This window comes from Arachis stenosperma, chromosome 8 (genome assembly GCF_014773155.1).
Source record: "Arachis stenosperma cultivar V10309 chromosome 8, arast.V10309.gnm1.PFL2, whole genome shotgun sequence".
NCBI lineage: Eukaryota > Viridiplantae > Streptophyta > Magnoliopsida > Fabales > Fabaceae > Arachis > Arachis stenosperma.
In genome coordinates this window covers 25943641-25961927 of record NC_080384.1, presented here as the reverse complement: position 1 = coordinate 25961927, position 18287 = coordinate 25943641, and the positions used below count along the sequence as shown (strand labels likewise).

General features: G+C 38.2%; 1 protein-coding gene across 1 annotated transcript; it reads right to left on the bottom strand.

Moving 5' to 3' along the window:
• Nucleotides 1–17090: 17090 nt before the first annotated feature.
• Nucleotides 17091–18063, bottom strand: LOC130945658 (protein FAR1-RELATED SEQUENCE 5-like). The gene is made up of 3 exons (XM_057874359.1): nt 17848–18063; nt 17191–17803; nt 17091–17095 (listed from the first exon to the last, which is right to left on the bottom strand). The coding sequence occupies exons 1-3, from the start codon at nt 18061–18063 to the stop codon at nt 17091–17093; spliced, it is 834 nt and encodes a 277-aa protein (XP_057730342.1).
• Nucleotides 18064–18287: the final 224 nt, after the last annotated feature.

Below are 18287 nucleotides of genomic sequence, written 5' to 3'. Positions count from 1 at the left end.
CCCAAATATATCCCTAAACTTAACACTGATCGTCCCTGAAACACTTGAAACACTTTCCATCAATCGTTTGCCACGCTTGTATTGAAACGATGTTGTTTTGTATTTGTTAAAAAAAAAAAAACTAATGGATCAAGTCAACAATGACCCAACCTTGGAAATGCACCCAATCAGATAGGACTTTAGTTGCAACCCGGTATCACATCCTTCGACTTCAGAGGAACTTAGGCGCTGCTCCTTAGTTGATAGTGAGGTGTTGTGATGATGTTTAAAGCTTGCCGACCGCCGTTGCTATCTCCTCTTCCACTCTGACCTCACAATTTTACTGTTGTCCTGGATCTCGTCATGTTTCTTTTGCATTGCCTTCCTCCCCTCTGCTACATCGATCTCCGCCTGAAGTTTCGATGTGTTCTGTTTTTTGACCACCACGACTCCTACCAAAGAGAGACGATGTTGTCCCGAGGAGCTTTTTTGCTGGATTTCGTCCATGACATCACTCGACCTGCTCGCTGTCTACGCTTTTCTCTTGTCTTCTCTGTGTCTCTTTCTGCCTCACTCTTATCTTCTATGGCCCATTGTCTCCCTTTTGTGATTATTGTTGTTTGAGTTGATGATGTTTGCTATTTAGGACAAGAGAAAGGCATAATGGTGTGAATGTTGTAGAAGGCTTAGAGAAGGGGGGTTGAATCTATGAGCTTCTTTTACTTTAATTAAATAACCCTTTAAAACAAACTTTCAGTCTGAATCTATTTGAACTCAGCAGAGAAAAATTTATGAGACAATTTCATTTTGTCTTATGAATATCAGAAAACAGAACAGAGCAGAAAAGAGAGAAGCTGACACCATCATGTATCCTGGTTCAATTGCCTTGTGCAATGCAACCTCCATCCAGTCTCCACCACAACAGTGGTGGAATTTTCACTATAGTTAAAGTATTACATACACAAATTTCACAAGATTGACACAATCCTTTCACTCTCAAGTTCTATTCTAACTTGACTTGGCTATGCTAATACCTAACTCTTTCACTCTTAGTGCTCACCCAACTAAGAAAGGGGTACCTCACAAGAACAAGATACAAGACACAGAATCAACCTAAAGAAATCTAAAATCACTCTAGACTTTTCACTCAAGTGTATCACTCTTAGACTTTTCACTTGAGCTCTCTCATTCTGCCCTTTACCTTAAGAAATTACAGAAAGATAAACATTAAAAAGAAAATTACAATCTGTAAAACATGAAGGAGATTGATGCTTCAACAGCCTCTTTGCTATGTGATAAACCAGATTTGCTTGCCTCTGATTTAGTTCCTCATTCTGGCGGAATGCTCCTTTGACTAGGAAGCACTGTCCAAGTTGATGAACTTCTTCAGAGAACTCTTCTCAGAACATAAATCTCAAAACACTGGTTATCTCTCATTGGTTTCAGAGTAATGAATAATCTTCTTTTGTATCTCCTTGTATGTTGCTGAGTTGCTCTCTTCTAGGTCAACTCCTTGAGCTGTGTGCTACCAACTTACCATCTCACTCTTTTCCAGTTAATCCCCAAATTAGAAGTTTAAGTCTGACTTTCTCTTGCTTGACCAAAAGCCTCAGAGAAGCAAAGGGAAACAATCTTTCAATGGTAAACCAGCTCTGAGCCATTGAAATACTACTTGGTCCCCAAGACATAAATTTGACCATAAATTTGCAGCAGAGCTTAACAGAGGTTACTTTCTTCATTTATCCCAATTTGTAGTGGCAGAGAGTTGGGAAAGAGGAGAAGAAAACACGATGCATGCAAGAGGAAATAAGTTACCTTTAACTTCTGCCTTAGCTTGATGTGGTTTGATTTGAGTGATCTGACCTCTGATTTTCTTGCTTAATTCTTCTATTTCTTTCTTCTTTGGTGAACAGCTTAGAAACTAAGCTTTCTCTCTCTTTCTCTGAGTTCTAACCAAAGAAAAAAAGTGAACGTTGCTTTACTAGAAGGAAATTGGAAGGATTGGCTTGAAAGATGAATTCAGGCTTGGGTCGGTTATGATTCATTTAGCCCTGTTTGATTCCTTTGGCCCATCTGATTTTATTACTTTGATTCCTTTGACCTGTTATTGTTTTGTAGCCCACCAACTTTGGTTTTCTTATCTATCTTACTGGGCTACTGCAATAAGAAATTTTGGCCTGCAACATTTGATCAGAAATAATAAACACTAATTGGTTAATTTGCCCAATAAAATAATGTTTGTCATCATTAATTAATTTAGTTAATTTCTTAACTCAACATGGTGAAAATGAGAGATGGTGATGACAGAAAAAGGTAGATCGATAGATCAAAAGTTGTAGAGAGAGAGAGAGAGAGAGAGAGAGAGAGAGAGAGAATGTAAGAAGAAAAAGAGCAGAGTCGATAGTAGAGTGAATTGTGGTTTTTTAATGTGGTGGTGATGATGATGTTGGAAGTAGTGCCTGTTAGAAAGAGGTGATGGTGGTGTATGGTGGTGCTGTGATGAATGATGGTGTGAGTGGTAAAGAAAAAAAAGGAACGTTTCATGTCCAGCGTGGTCTCCATCCAATCACGTCATCAATCTATTGTTGGAAGTTACTTCAAGGATGGCCGCCATTAAGTTTAGGAACAAAATTAAAGCAATTTTAAATCAACAATGCTAGGAAACCAAGAGCATATCAGCCAAAACCTAGCCAAATGTGTCTGGGCTGGGACCCGAAAGCCCAATACACATCAACACCATCCACAATTGACCCAGGGTAAACCATATTCACCCTCCCCAAAAACCCTACCTTCCTTTCACTGTTTTACCACACAGAATTTAAAAATCATCTACACCTGTGCCACGCCTCTGAAAACATCGCGCAACCCTCTTCCCTCTCTTCTTCGGTCACCGCGACGCTGCTCCTAGCGGCTCTGCCCATCGTGAATCCACTCAAGCTACCTGAGCGCAACCCTCTTCCCTCTCTTCTCCAGACGCTTCGACCCGCGTCTAGCCTCCTCACCCATCGCGCCTCCACACTCAAAACCAGAGCGACGCCATTCTGCTGTTGCATGCGGGTTTTCCCGGTGCCACCGAAGCTTCCTGGTGCAGCCGCGCCGTCCGTCGGTGGACCTCCACTTCTCCAGCCTGGAATCCTCCTTTCGACTCACTAATTGGTAAGTATGGTAGATGTTTTCTTTGACTTCCTATGCATGTTTTGAAAAGGGAATTGGACAGCGTTTTTTTGTAGTGGTTCGTGTGAGTTTTAATTGAATGGATGTTCTTTCCAAGTTGTACAGCTCAGGTAATACAATTTTGGAGCATCACTGGTCCTTGGCAAATATGGCAGCTGCATGTTTTTCCTATTTTCAGAGTGTTGCAAAATCTTGATCACTGATGCACCACTATTTCATGGTACATCTTGTGCTTAATTAAGTGGATTTTATCCATTATTCTCACACTTATTATTGAATTTGCATGTTTTACATTTTCCTTCCTTATTTTGTGCAATGATTGAAAACATGCTTTTTTGGCCTTAGATTTGCTAATTTTAATCCTCTCTTATTACCATTCGATGTCTTGATATGTGTGTTAAGTGATTTCAGGGTTTATAGGGCAGGGATGGCTTAGAGGATAGAAAGGAAGCATGCAAAAGTGGAAGAAATATAAGAAATTGAAGGAATTGCTGAGCTGTCCAACCTGACCTCTTCGTACTAAATCGATCATAACTTGAGCTACATAGGTCCAAATGAGGCGGTTTTAGTTACATTGGAAAGCTAACATCCGGGGCTTCGAAATGATATATAGTTTGCCATAATGACCGTACAGCTAGGCGATGCGCACGCGTGCATCTGCGAAAATTCAGCGTATCAGAATTCGCCCCCAACGATTTCTGGGCTGTTTTTGACCCAGTTCTTGGCTCAGAAAACACAGATTAGAGGCTGCAGAGTGGAGGAATCAGGGAGACACTTTTCATTCACATAATTTTAGGTTTTAGATGTAGTTTCTAGAGAGAGAGGTTCTCCCCTCTCTCTAGATTTTAAGATTTAGGATTTCTCTTAGGTTTAGGTTTATTTCTTCCCAATTCCAGGTTCAATGTTCCTTTAATTTAGTTTCTCTTATACTTTTATTTATTCTATTACTTTAGTTTATCTTCTTATCTTGTCAATTTATTAATGCAAAAAGTATTTTTCTATTTAATTTCTTTATTTGATGATTAATTTTAATTGAGTTTAATTACCATGTCTTCTTTCTATTCCCTTCACATGAATGCGAAATTGGCATCCATGTCAATGGAGTAGGCTTCCAGCTTGGCGTTGGAGTTAGATTAATATTTGGAGACCCTTGAGTTGAAAAACTCAATAGTTAAATAGTAACTGGAAGTTGTTTGCTAGCTCTCTAGTTGCTAACGCTAATCCTTCCCAAGGGAGAGGATTAGGACTTGTGAATAGAAGTTGGCTCAACTACTTGACTTTCCTTCATTCGTTGAGGGTTAACTAAGTAGAAACAACAACCTATTATTATTAATCTTGAGAAATCCAACAAGGATAGAACTTCCGATTAATCTTCTCCTAGTCAAGGCTTTTTATTTTAATTACATAAAACCTCTTGTTAATTTTGATTGCTCTAAATTATAATTATTTATTTTTCCACTCCTCATTCCAAAATTTCTCAGAAAATCTCATAATCAATAATAAATATACTTCCCTGCAATTCCTTGAGAGATGACCCGAGGTTTGAATACTTCGATTATTATTTTTATAGGATTTGTTACTTGTGACAAACAATCTTTTGTATGAAAGGATTCTTGTTGGTTTGAAGCTATACTTTCAACGAGGACTCATTTGTGAATTTCTTTACCACACAAAAGTCCGTTCATCAAAAAATGGCGCTGTCGCCGGGGGATTGCAAACGTGTGCCTTATTATTGGTTATTGTAAATATTTCTTTTTGCTTGTTTGTTAGTTTTTGTTAGTTTAGGAATTAGTTGCTTATTTTTGCTAGTTTTAGTTTTTATTTTCTTTAGCTACTATGAACTCTCACCCCTTTGGCTATGAGTTTGGTTACAATTATGTTGCAGGAAGAGGAGATTACAATGAGAATATGCATCAAGGATGGGAGAATCAAAGATGGGAAGAGCCACAAGGATTTGATCAACCCTCTTGGCAACAACCTCCACCAACATACTATGATCAAGAGCCATTCCAAGAAGCATACCAAGATAACGGCTATGGTGAGCACTCTTTTGATTATCAACAACCACCGGCATACGCTTATGAACCCCATCCTCAACATAATTTTGAACCACCATACTCACAAGCACCTTACCACCAAACACCCCCATATGATCCCAATCCTTACCCACCATACCAAGAGCCTTATGAACCATACTTAGAACCACCTCCATTCCAACACAATTACTCCCAAGAACCACCACCTCAATATACACCATCTCCTTATACTTATCAAGAAGAACCACCTTCCCGTCATGAACCATTCTTCCCATGCGATGAACCCTTCCAACCACCACAATCTCTAATGAATGAAACCCTTGGTGTACTTCTTCAAGGGCAAGAAAGGATGGATAAGAAGGTACTAGAACTCACGGCTACCTTGACCAAGATAGTAAATTGATTAGCATCCCAATACATGGGTACCCAAAGTGCCCCCATGGCTGCATGTGGGGAATCAAATGAAGAGCGTAGCATGAAAGAGACACTAGAAACTCCAGTGGATAATGAGGAACGTGACTTTGTATTGGAACAAGTGGAGGAAGCCGTAATAGTTGAAGAGGAAGAAGTGGTTGAAGACTTTGGAGACGCTGAACCTCCACGGCAATCTCGAATTGTAGAGCATTCTTCCAATAAGCTTGATGTTGATGTTGAGGAGGGTGTACAACCTCCAAGGCATATCATGGTTGAAGACTTTGCCGAGGTTGATCAAGAGATGGAGATTAAAGAAGAAGAAGCACAGCCTCCCATGCCCTTGGTAGGCAATAAAGAAGAGATTGAATTGGAAGAAAGCTACCAAGAGGAAGCAGTTGAAGTTGACGAGGCTTGCAAGGAGGTGGAAGAATTCAAAGAAGAGCACAAGGGAGTGGAGCTTGCACAATCATTGGAAACACCTCTCCCAAAGCCATTACCATCCAATACAATATTCAAGTGGATAAAACTCTTGTCCTTAACCTTTACCTTCTAACTTGAATATGAGCTACTGGAGACGGATGGTTAACTTAGAGATCTTTGTGGCATTAAGAGTAAGAGGGAGATAGTTAGTGGTAGGAGTTGTCAGGCAAGGTTCGATATGGTTGCATGCTCCAAATTGAAGTGCAAAGGTTGGTGTAGAGCTCAATTGAATGGGTCTAGGAAGTTGTTTGGCCGCTTCAGTGAGAATTCAGATTGTTTGCTACCCGGTTGGAACAATGGTGATCAACACAAAGACGGGTGCAAAAGCAAGGTTTGGGACCCCGGAATTCAGTCTAGCAACCAACACTCTTGGGGCCTTATCACTTGCTTTAACTTGCTTGAAGGCTCTTTGCGCCTAGTTTGGGATCCCAGAGGCCATTGGAATTACAAACATTGGTGGAGATTCCTGGATGAGTTCAAGCACAACCACCATGACAAGGAGCTCATGAAATGTCCAACTTAAGGACAATAACTAAAAGTGCTAGGTGGGAGACAACCCACCATGGTATGATCGTTCCTTTTCATTCTTAGTTTTATTTTGTTTTATTTTTATCAGTATTCATTCATACATTCTGCATCATCACTTGCATTATATTTAAAAGAGAGAGAGAGAGAGAGAGAGAGAGAGAGAGAGAGAAAGTGCGTTCCACGCGTGCGCGTGAACCACGTGCACGCGTCACATGCGACGCTAAAACTTATAGCAAGTTACGCGGGAGCTGCGCAGGAAGGGTGCCTTGCGCACGAGCCAACCGTAAGCGACGCATGTGCGTCATCTGTATTTTAGTCAACCCACGCGTAGGTGTCAGCGGCGCGTACGCGTGGTGTGCAAAATCGGCGTTAATGAGTGATTTGGCCGAGAGGTGTGCTGCCTTGGTGCTGGTAACGTGCGTTTCGCATGACCAGAGGTCACGCGTATGCGTGGACGACGCTTACGCGTCGCATGGCCATTTCAGTTTTCACGCATACGCGTGATGCATGTGCGCGCGTCGCATCTGTTTCTTGTTCTCTTATCATTTCTCCTTCTTTCTTCTCTCTTTTTTCTTCTATCCTCCTCCTTTCTTACTTTCTTCATCTCCCCTCTCTTCCTTATTCCCTTTCTTTTCTTCTATTTGTTCCATTTGCATACTCGCATTCATGGCATTTTAACTTTATTGTTTCTTCTCCTTTTCTTTTCTATGTTTGTTATTTTCACATTGGTGTTAAAAATTTCTTACTCAATTGTTGCATATTTCTTGTATTACTTTGGGTGCTTCTTGACTTGTTTGCTATTTAGTTGACATGCCCTGTGCTTCTATTGTTTTTTCTCACTTACATGTTGTAGCTCCCATGTAGTTGAGAACCTTATTATTTGGCACTAACTCACATATGTTTTATTTCTTTTCATATCTTTGCTTGTGGGTTCTTTTCCTTCTTTTTTCTCTTCTTTCAGGATGGCCACCAAGAGGAAAAAGGAAAAGTTTCTAATTAAAGCAATAAACAAGTCTGCTGCACGATCTTTGGAGAAAGGCATCAGTTAGAGCAACCCGTCTACTTGCACATCTTTGCATGCACCGAGAACAGTGCAATCTTTAAGTGTGGGGAGGCCGATACCGACTTCTGTGGGTTAGTTACTTCCTTTTCAACACCAATTCTTACTCTTCTTTGTAATTAGTTGTTGCATTTGCATGTTTGGCTGCATGTTTGTTACATTTTGTGCATATGTTACCACCCCTTGGTTGAAGTGATATTTTCTTTTCAAGAAACTATTTTACAGCATTTCACTAATTTGAATTAAAATTTTTGTTAAACTTATTTGAAGGAATATTATATTGGAACATGGTTTAGAGCTCGAACACACAAAACCAGTGAGATTTTGAGCCTATTCGATTGGTTGCACTTTATCAACCAATATTTTGTTTTGGTGTATGTTGTTCTCTCTATAATTGTGATCTTTGTCTTGCTTAATTCTATATTTCCATTGTTTGATGTATGCATGCACTTATGTAATTGAGGCCTTCGTTTCACTATATCTCACATACCCATATGACCGTACCCTTTCATTATCCTTTACAAACCAAAGTTGAGCCTATTTTACCCCTTTTATTCTTTACTTTAGCACATCATTAACTCTAAGCGGAAAATAATAATATATTTAATTTGAATCCTTGGTTAGTTTAGACTAGTGAGAGTGCTCATGAATTAAGTGTGGAGAAATTGAGTTTGGAAATGTTTGGTTTGGGAATTGAGTATGTTAGACTTTTGTGAAAATATGAAAGAATGTTGAGAATATGTTCATGCATTCAATACCTTAATCATGTGCATTGAGAAAAACAAAAGAAAGAAAAATTATTATGAAAAAAAAGAGCAAATAATAAAAAGGGGACAAAATGCCCCCAAAGTAAATGGTGATAGCAATGCATATGTACTGTACTCAAATTGGATGCATGAATATGTGACAAAAGATAGTTAATGGGTAGTTGGGCTTTATATTATGATTACATGGATTGTCCTAAGTTAGGTGGAAAGTTTAGGTTAATTAAGGATTTAGATTTTAGTCCACTTGACCAAATATAATCCTACCTTGACCCTAACCCCATTACAACCCTTAAAAGACCTCTTGATATGTGTATCTGTGCATTAATTCTTTGATGATTGGTAGAAGAATAGTAAGTCTTAGAAAGCAAGATTAGTAGAGAATTGAGAAAATCGAACCTCAAGCACTTGAGTGACTAGAGTGTATACACTTCCAGTGAGGGTTCGATACTGAATTCTTTGTTTCCGACTTTCATGAGCTATTTTCTTCTGCAAGTCCATTTGTACTTCATTTTTATGATTTAAATTAGTGAAATACAGTTCATATTTGTTCTTAAAATATTTATTTACTTTTAACCAAGTAGGTAGAAGCATTTCACATTTAGCTACATTCATACAAATAGGTTGCATTTCATACATCCTACCATTTTGCCTTCACTCTTTATAGTCTCTTTTGAGCTTAGCATGAGGACATGCTAATGTTTAAGTGTGGGGAGGTTTGATGCACTATTATTTCGTGGTACATCTTGTGCTTAATTGAGTAGATTTTATCCACTATTCTCACACTTATTCATTGAATTCGCATGTTTTATATTTTCCTTCTTGATTTTGTGCTATGATTGAAAACATGCTTCTTTGCCCTTAGATTTGCTAATTTTAATCTTCTCTTATTACCATTCGATGCCTTGATATGTATGTCAAGTGATTTCAGGGTTTATAGGGAAGGAATGGCTTAGAGGATAGAAAGGAAGCATGCAAAAGTGGAAGGAATACAAGAAATTGAAGGAATTGCTGAGCTGTCCACCTGACCTCTTCATACTAAATTGATCATAACTTGAGCTACAGAGGTCCAAATGAGGTGATTTCAGCTGTGTTGGAAAGCTAACATCCGGGACTTCGAAATGATATATAATATGCCATAGTGACCGTACAGCTAGGTGACATGCACGCGTGCATCTGCAAAAATTTAGCGCATCAGAATTCGCCCCCAGCGATTTCTGGGCTGTTTTTGACCCAGTTCTCGGCCCAGAAAACACATTAGAGGCTGCAGAGTGGAGGAATCAAGGAGACACTTTTCATTCACGTAATTTTAGGTTTTAGATGTAGTTTCTAGAGAGAGAGGCTCTCTCTTCTCTCTAGGTTTTAGGATTTAGGATTTCTCTTAGGTTTAGGTTTATTTATTCCGAATTCCAGATTCAATGTTCCTTTAATTTAGTTTCTTTTCTACTTTTATTTATTCTATTACTTTAGTTTATCTTCTTATCTTGTCAATTTATTAATGCAAAAAGTATTTTTCTATTTAATTTCTTTATTTGCTGATTAATTTCAATTGAGTTTAATTACCATGTCTTCTTTCTATTCCCTTCACATGAATGCGAAATTGGCATCCATATCAATGGAGTAGGCTTCCAGCTTGGCGTTGGAGTTAGATTAATATTTGGAGACCCTTGAGTTGGAAAACTCAATAGTTAAATAGTAACTGGAAGTTGTTGGCTAGCTCTCTAGTTGCTAACGCTAATCCTTCCCAAGGGAGAAGATTAGGACTTGTGAATAGAAGTTGGCTCAACTAATTGACTTTCCTTCATTCGTTGAGGGTTAACTAAGTAGAAACAACAACCTATTATTATTAATCTTGAGAAATCCAACAAGGATAGAACTTCCGATTAATCTTCTCCTAGTCAAGGCTTTTTATTTTAATTATATAAAACCTCTTGTTAATTTTGATTGCTCTAAATTATAATTATTTATTTTTCCACTCCTCATTCCAAAATTTCTCAGAAAATCTCATAACCAATAATAAATACACTTTCCTGCAATTCCTTGAAAGACGACCCGAGGTTTGAATACTTCGGTTATTATTTTCATAGGATTTGTTACTTGTGACAAACAATCTTTTGTATGAAAGGATTCCTGTTGGTTTAGAAGCTATACTTTCAACGAGGACTCATTTGTGAATTTCTTTACCACACAAAAATCCGTTCATCAATCACAAGTAAGTATGTTTTTTGATCCCTAATTGAATTTGGGTGGATTCTGATTAAACTCTCTAAAAGGGAATATATGAAAATAAAAAAGTAAAGGGCCAGGGTCATGGTATGATGAAGTAATAGAATACTAGTGTTGAAATAAAAATGGTCCATATATCCTCTTATAACATGCCATTTCTAAAGAGGCACGATGCCCAGCATTCCATAAAGAATAATGAAAGTATAGCATTACTTCAATTAGAAATCAAATGTTGTTGAAGTTTTGCTCGGATGTTGCAATTGGTAGAGATTAGATGTTGCTTTTATTTGGGTTGGATATTGTAATTGTAGTTGTTAGAGTTTAGATGTTTTTGTTCTGCTCTTTGGTTTAGATACCAGGAATGGTGTTCATATGAGATGTTCTTTGATATTGAAAAATTACTGGATGTTTTTGTTGAATAATTTTAGAGATTTAAGTGTATGATTTGTTAAATTATTATAAATAGATTGTTTTCTCTTTAATTCAGAAGTTGAGAAGTTCTTGAAAGTATGGAAATTTTCTTATGTTTTCTTCTGATTTGTCATAAGATGGTGATGTTATGTTGCATCATATTTCGATTATCAAAGGGAGGAAAAAAGAGTTTCTTTCTCTCAATCTCTCTATGTTTATGATTTGATTGGCGGTTGCAGATGGGTTTGATTTTGAAATTGGCACTGCTGTTTTCTTCTTCTTCTTCTTCTTCTTCTTCTTTTTACTTATTTACTTGTTTATTTATTATTGTTTTAATTTTGCCTACTTTTTCAGCCTTTGAAGGCCTTGTTAATTATTAGAGAATAGCCATAATTCTAAAGACATCAACTTCAGGTAAGAATTGAATAATCACTGTTCAAATAGCTATTTTTTCAAATTAAAAAACTAAGTTGTTGACTCCTAAAATTTGAAGTTGGTACCATTTGGGACCATGACACATAGATGCTGTAATATTTGTAAATTATTACATTGTTAGTTAACTACTTGCTGAACTAAGGTGATTACATGGTAATTATAGTGTACAGTCGCTACTTGTTTTTTTTCTCTCTTCTTCTAAGAACAATAGATGGTGTGTAAAATATCTTCATACTCAATTAGGCCATCAACCAAATAAACTATATGATGTTTCTATTATATTTCACATCCTTTCACCATCACAAACAAACAAGATTTGATTGTAGGGACATTATATGTGGCCCTCTTTTTTGGCCTAAATAGTGGATCCATGTTTCTATGTGAATTTTAGCCCGTCAACCGTGTGAATTTTCCAATTCTTTTAATGGTACAAATCATCTGTTAATGTTTGTCTAAACCACTTTTTTTACTAGAAGCCAATTACAACATGAGGAAATCATTTATTTTTTCTTCTGACTTTGATTAGTAATTGATTGTTGTTGTTTTCTTAATTGTGTTTCGGATTTTGGGTGGTGAAATTATAATAAACGTTGGCTGATTTGTGTTTCGGATGGTGAAATGATTGTATTATGGATAGTGAAATTGTTGCTATTTTTCTATATGCAGTTTTAAAGGGTTGTTCCTTGTGAGACCGCAGCAGGATTGATTTGCAGTAAAACCCAACCAACATGGGGAAAAAGGTAAAATCATGTCTACCATTCACATTTTAAAACTCGGCATTATCTTATGTGTGACTTACAACTAGTGTAACAATTACCAGAAATTGTTAGAGTCCCGTGCTCGCCCAGCTACATACATGACATGATGAGCAGGCTGTCAAAAAATAACTCTGTTGAGAAGCTTGCAGAGATTGATGAGATTGGTTTCAGATTCTTAAGGCTTGTTCCAAATTGGTCGGTAAAGTAAGCCATCATGGTTCACCTAACTAAGTCATATCAAGTTAAGCCGAGAACTTTTATACTCGACATTGGCAACATCTGCCTCAATGCCGAGTTAATCGGGAAGGTTTTCGGCATTCCGTCCCGAGGTAACTTCTGCTATCTTGTTTACCTAGTCTTGCATAGGCGAGCTGGTGTAAATATCTTTGCTTATGCATACATATTAACATGGAATAACACATGAACATGTTGTAGGGGATCCATTTCCAGTACTGGATGACAGTAATCCGTGCCACGTCGCCATCAAAAATCGGTTCCATAGACGGACAACAACCGAGCTCTGAAATTTAGTTTACAGTTGTCCAATGGCCACAGAATCAGATAGGATGGAGTTCAAGAGATATTACATACTAGTGGTGATGAAGATGTTCTTGTGTCCCACCACTCAACAGGTACTTTCTCCATGGCACATCTACCCCGTGTTAGATGTTTCTGATCCACGGAGATTCAACTGGTAGTTGGAAATCCTGAAGTGGTTCGACAAGGCAGTCGAGAAGTATAAGCTGAAAGGGAACAAAACATGTGAATGCTGCATGTTCGTCATGCTGATAAGACACAATGACCATTAATAAATTCCGTTTGCCTTTTTTTATGAAGATCATAACTTGTATAAAATTAATTTCCTATACATTAGTTTGGAGAGTTCAGGCTCCAGTACTGTTATTTATATGTGATATACTGATATGTTGCTGAGTTACTTGAATCTTTGTTTACTAATTTTAGATTGTTCAGTGTATAATTTTGGAGAGTTTAGGCTCTAGCACGTTTTAAGGCTTTAGCGTGTTAACAAGCTTACTTCGCCATTGTTAATTTGGTTCATGCTATTGCTTCAAATAGGGGAGGTCAGTCGGTGGAGAGAGTAAGCATGTATTAAAGGAAAGACGACCAAGGGGATGCACAAAATCTCCACCTCCAACAAGGAGAAGTTCACGACGTGCCAAACGATAAAAAACTAGCCTGATAGTGAGTATACGATTACTATTGTCTACCTTTTAAATCATCGACTAGCTTTGCTTAAGTTTATTAGGTTCATTTGAATGTGCTTGGATGTTTCTTCACACAACATATTCGTTATACGTAAAACAGCCTAGCAGGGGAGCTGTCCGAAAAAAGGGTGGGGCTAAAAAGGACCAATCACGTAGGTCCACCCCAAAAAAATATGACGAAAAGGATCTCCCAATTAGCACAGATGATGATGAGGAGAATGAGCCTCTTTCAAAGCAGATGTGCCGACTCTATAACCAAGGAGTTGACCAACAAAAACCAAGTGCCGATGAAACACCTACTCTATAGTTCCCGATGCAGGAACACTCTCCGTTGCTCTAGTGCAACATAAAGAATGGGAGTTGGACGGGCAAGTCTCCTAATTAAAACTATTTCATTTTGTGGTCTATTTTGCTTGTTAGTGAATTAGGGATTGTATCCGTATACAACTGCCATTTCTCAAACATCGGTTGCGTTTCTTGCAGTAATCCCAATTTCCTGTCGAACCGAGACCTCGAGAGTGAACGAATATGGCAATACTTTGAGCAACTGCAGAACACGAGGCCACTGCAGACCATGATGCCAGCCACTCTGTCTTGCATGACTCCTAGCCCACCAAGCAAGAAAATCTCACCGGGCAATACTCAGACGGAACAGAAGTATATGCAATGTACTCCTATTAAGGTGCATCCACTTCTAAAAAGGCGAAAGCTGGATGAGGATGATGAGGAACGAGTACGACGATGGGCAGCCAATGGATCGTTGGAGCAAAGTCAAGTTGTGGCGTCCTATGATGGAAGGCAGCATCTATCATTGGTCTGAGAGGACATCTGCTGCTCACTGCTGCCCCGACACTGGGTCACCAGCAACGTAAGTATAATATACTAACACATTGATAGAATGAATATGTTTCTTAATATATATGGTGGCTAAAACAGATGACCGTAACACGTTTTAAATTTTTTTTTATGCAGATTGTTCAGTAGATGTGTTGAACCTTTAATGACTCAGAATCGTTGCGGTTTAAGGATGACTTTTACTGTATTCCTCCAGGAATTTTGGTATGCACAATTTTGCGAATTCTTATCAATAATGATTTGAGATCTGAACGTAAATAGTCTTTTTTTAACAGGAAACTGTGCTGCAAAAGAGGAACTTAGATTCCTTCAGGGAGGTTCCCACCGTTAGTTATGTGGGGCTGGGTCCTCAGTTCGGTGATGATTCTAAATTTTTTGACAAGATAGCAGCTTCCATGCGAAAATGGGTAAGTTAATGCGCTAGTTGAAAAAACTGTATGGTTCTTGTATGGGCTAATGCTTGAAGGTTGCTGTTTTTGTTTAAGTGCTTTCACCCCGTGTTTATTACTTGGATGTTCCTTGTGATAGGCAATAGGATGTTCCCTATAATTGTCAATTGGATGGTTCTAAATATGGTTTTTAGTTTTCATGTCTCAGGCATTGAATTTGAGTATACTTAATTGAGATGTCATTGGCTTTCATTTCATTGGATGTACCGCAACACGTTAAATATTTTAGAAATTTAGCGACTATGTCTATTTGGTGACTAACTAGATCATGTAAATGGTTTGCCCCAATCTGTATTGATCGTCATTGGTGGCTGTATGCCTTTGAGATTACTCAGAAAAGGCTGTGGGTGCTGGATAGTATGAATACAGGAGAGCCTAAGAATGAAAGATTAAAAATACATGCTTATGCGGTACGTATATGACAACCAATTAGTTTGCCGTTAGACTTAGTAATTAAAACTATAAGATTGCTAACGTGTTGCTGATTTCCAGGGGAGAATCATTAAAGACATGGCAAAAGTCTCTATGCCCGCATATAAGCACACGGAGAACGGCCTACCTCGTTTCTATCCTAACGTCCCACAACAGCATAACGGGTCAGTTAAAAATACACCTAACAATAGTCTTAATAGCACTTCACTTGATAATGATATCATGGTTGGAAATAATATTCTGTTTGTACATATAGCTGTGATTGTAGTGTATTCGTCAGCAAATTCATGCAGTTTTGGAGTTTAGATAAACCCTTGCAGCATTGGGACAATGTGAATTTAAATATGTTATAACAATTAAGTTGAACCCCTTTCTAGTCAATTTCTTTTTCTTTTTTAAAATTACCTTTCAACACGTAATTGCCATGCAGGACGTTGTACAGGAGTTTAGGAGGGAGATCATATTAGACATAGTGATGGGTCCTCATAATTCAGAAATTGGAAAGGTGCTGCAGGCATTGGACAGCCATCATGTGCGCCAAAACCAGCCAAGGAAAAAGACTAAGGCTATGAGATCACCTTTCACAGCACCAAGCACAAAGAGCATGCTACAGCGTGTAGGGTTACCCACTAGAAAGCCAAACAAGGGGGGAAGACAGCGGAAGAAGAATTTTTGACTAGCTAAGAAAACATCAATATAGACACCTGCCTTACTACATCTATGGTTTCCTTGTGATAGAGTTATGTAGCTTAATATGGCATTTTCCAACTTAACCTCGTTTTGTGTGAGCCTGATAAATCCTCTTTCACTGCAGGTTTAGGATTTCACGTTGCTGATTTTCTCAAGTTGATGGTAACAATCAATCGAAAACCTCTGAGTTGATGGTGCTTGAGCTAAGAATTAAGATATTTCTTTTTCTTTGTAAATTGGATGGTTCTGGATCTGTTTTATGTTTTATCATGTTTAAGGCATTTGAACTTGTTAGTACTTCATTGATGAGTGAGTGGCTCATGTTTTTTTAGATACTCGACAGCAGGTTTCATATATTAGTTATTTCAGGATTCTCAAGCAATAAGTTTCCAAGTTAGTGATGTCATTAGTTCATTACGCAATGCATTGCATATTGATAGTATTGAATCAACTCTGATCGGTGTACCTAATCTTTTTGTTCATGTCTATGCTTAAGTGGCAATTCTGTCCAATAACTAGCGTGGTGTTAACTAAATGGAGGCGTTGTTTATTTTTTTATCACTGTTTTCTAATGCTTGAATTGTGAAGTTGCTGGAAATTAAAGCATTGCACGGCATTTGGTCGTGATCAGTCTACAGAAGGTAGGATTTTAAGTGGATGGTGTCTCTGGTAGGCACTCGGATGTTTCTTCTTATTGTAAAATGGATGGTTTCGTATACGATTTCTTTGTTTCATGTGTTACGCATTAGCGACTGCGTGCACTTCATTGAGACGTCAATGCGTTCTATTTTTGTTTTGTTTTTGAATCTCTTCGTCCGTTTTCAAGGCGGATTTAAACCATTTAATTTTTGCGAACAAATATGTGACAATTCATTTATTTAAAACCTTAATAAACGATAAATGGGAAAAAGATAACAAAAATTGTGCTTTTGTTTCTTTGAATGAATACTTCAAAACAGGATAACTGTAAGTGACAAAACAGAAAAGGAAATAGTTTATTAAGTTGTATCTAAAGAATGACACCAAACTCACACCAAGAACCCTAACTATATATGCCTAAAAGAATTCAACAGGTGCATGAATCCGCCACCATCCGATGAATTCCACATAGTAGAATCCTCAAATCTTTTATTAAGGGACCCATGATGATCATTATTTGACTAAAGGTCAACCTCATCCTACAAGATGCACAACACAAACAGAACAACATACATTAATCAAGAACACCATTTCGTAAGAAAAATTTAAAATATACATCGCTTCTAACACATACTGGATGTGATTTCCTCTTCCTTTTTTTGCATTGACTTCTTAATTGACTTGTCCAACTCTGCTCCAAGTCTCTTACTCTTCGACCGTCCTTTAGTTTTGACTCTTGAGGGTCCCTGTATGTCATGTACAATAGCACCGCCTGTGCTCTGTGTGGGCATGGTATTTTGAGATACAGCAACGGTAGTGGAACGCATGCTGGCACGGTAATCAGTCAGCTTGGACTTTGCATTCCAAAGGGTAGCTCGCAAGATGGCTGCTTCCTCATCACAAGCAACAAACTCTTGCGCAACGTTATAGAACTCTGAACACAGATGCCTGAACAAGTTGTTGCTTTCATCACTCCGAGCCACGTCATGGCTACTCTTGATGTAAGTGTGCTTACGGATGATATTCTTACTCCATCGAGGAAGAACATAGCAGTTCGGTACTATGTCAACTCTGTAGTATGACCAGACCGCAAGGATGTGGCAACACAATATACCAGTGAATTCAAATTTGTTGCACTCGCACTGACCTTTTCGACTCAAAGGGTCAAACTCGACCCTGAAAGTATGGTAGACAGGCTTCCCCCAGAATACCTTCTGCTCGTCCACTTTAATAGAAATTGTATCTCCCTTTTGTTCAATTAATCGAACCACGCAATCGGTTATTTTCTTACCTCCAGTTGAAGAGTTCTAAACATACTACTGGTGTATTCCTGCTGAAATTGTCTCTCAATGCCCGTGCTCTCTATACATGGGATGACTCCTTTCGAGTCCGCAGCATCATCTTCCAGCTCCTTTTGCTCCTTGTTTCCAAGCATATTGTCGTATTTATGGATGAACTGAACCAACCCACTCTTGCAATGTAGGTATCCACCATAAAATGCGTGCATACTTTCACTTCACTGTGTACTCCTCATGCCTGCCCAAAATTCACTCTTGAAGAATATTAGAACCCACTTCCGTCGATTCGCATAAAGGTCTGCCAAGAAAAAACAAATGCATAAGAGTGCCGCTTATAAACAACACGATGACCTCACTTCCAACGCACTGATAAAATAAATTAAAAAAACATCCAGACACACTACGAAAAAAAACATCTGTTTATATATTGAAA

Bases quoted from the DNA above. Each gene is read 5' to 3' on its own strand.
- LOC130945658 (XM_057874359.1), bottom strand. From the start codon at position 18,063: ATGCACGCATTTTATGGTGGATACCTACATTGCAAGAGTGGGTTGGTT. The intron at 17,804-17,847 runs GTAAGAAAATAA...ATTGAACAAAAG, and splicing joins TTAGAACTCTTCAACTGGAG to GGAGATACAATTTCTATTAA.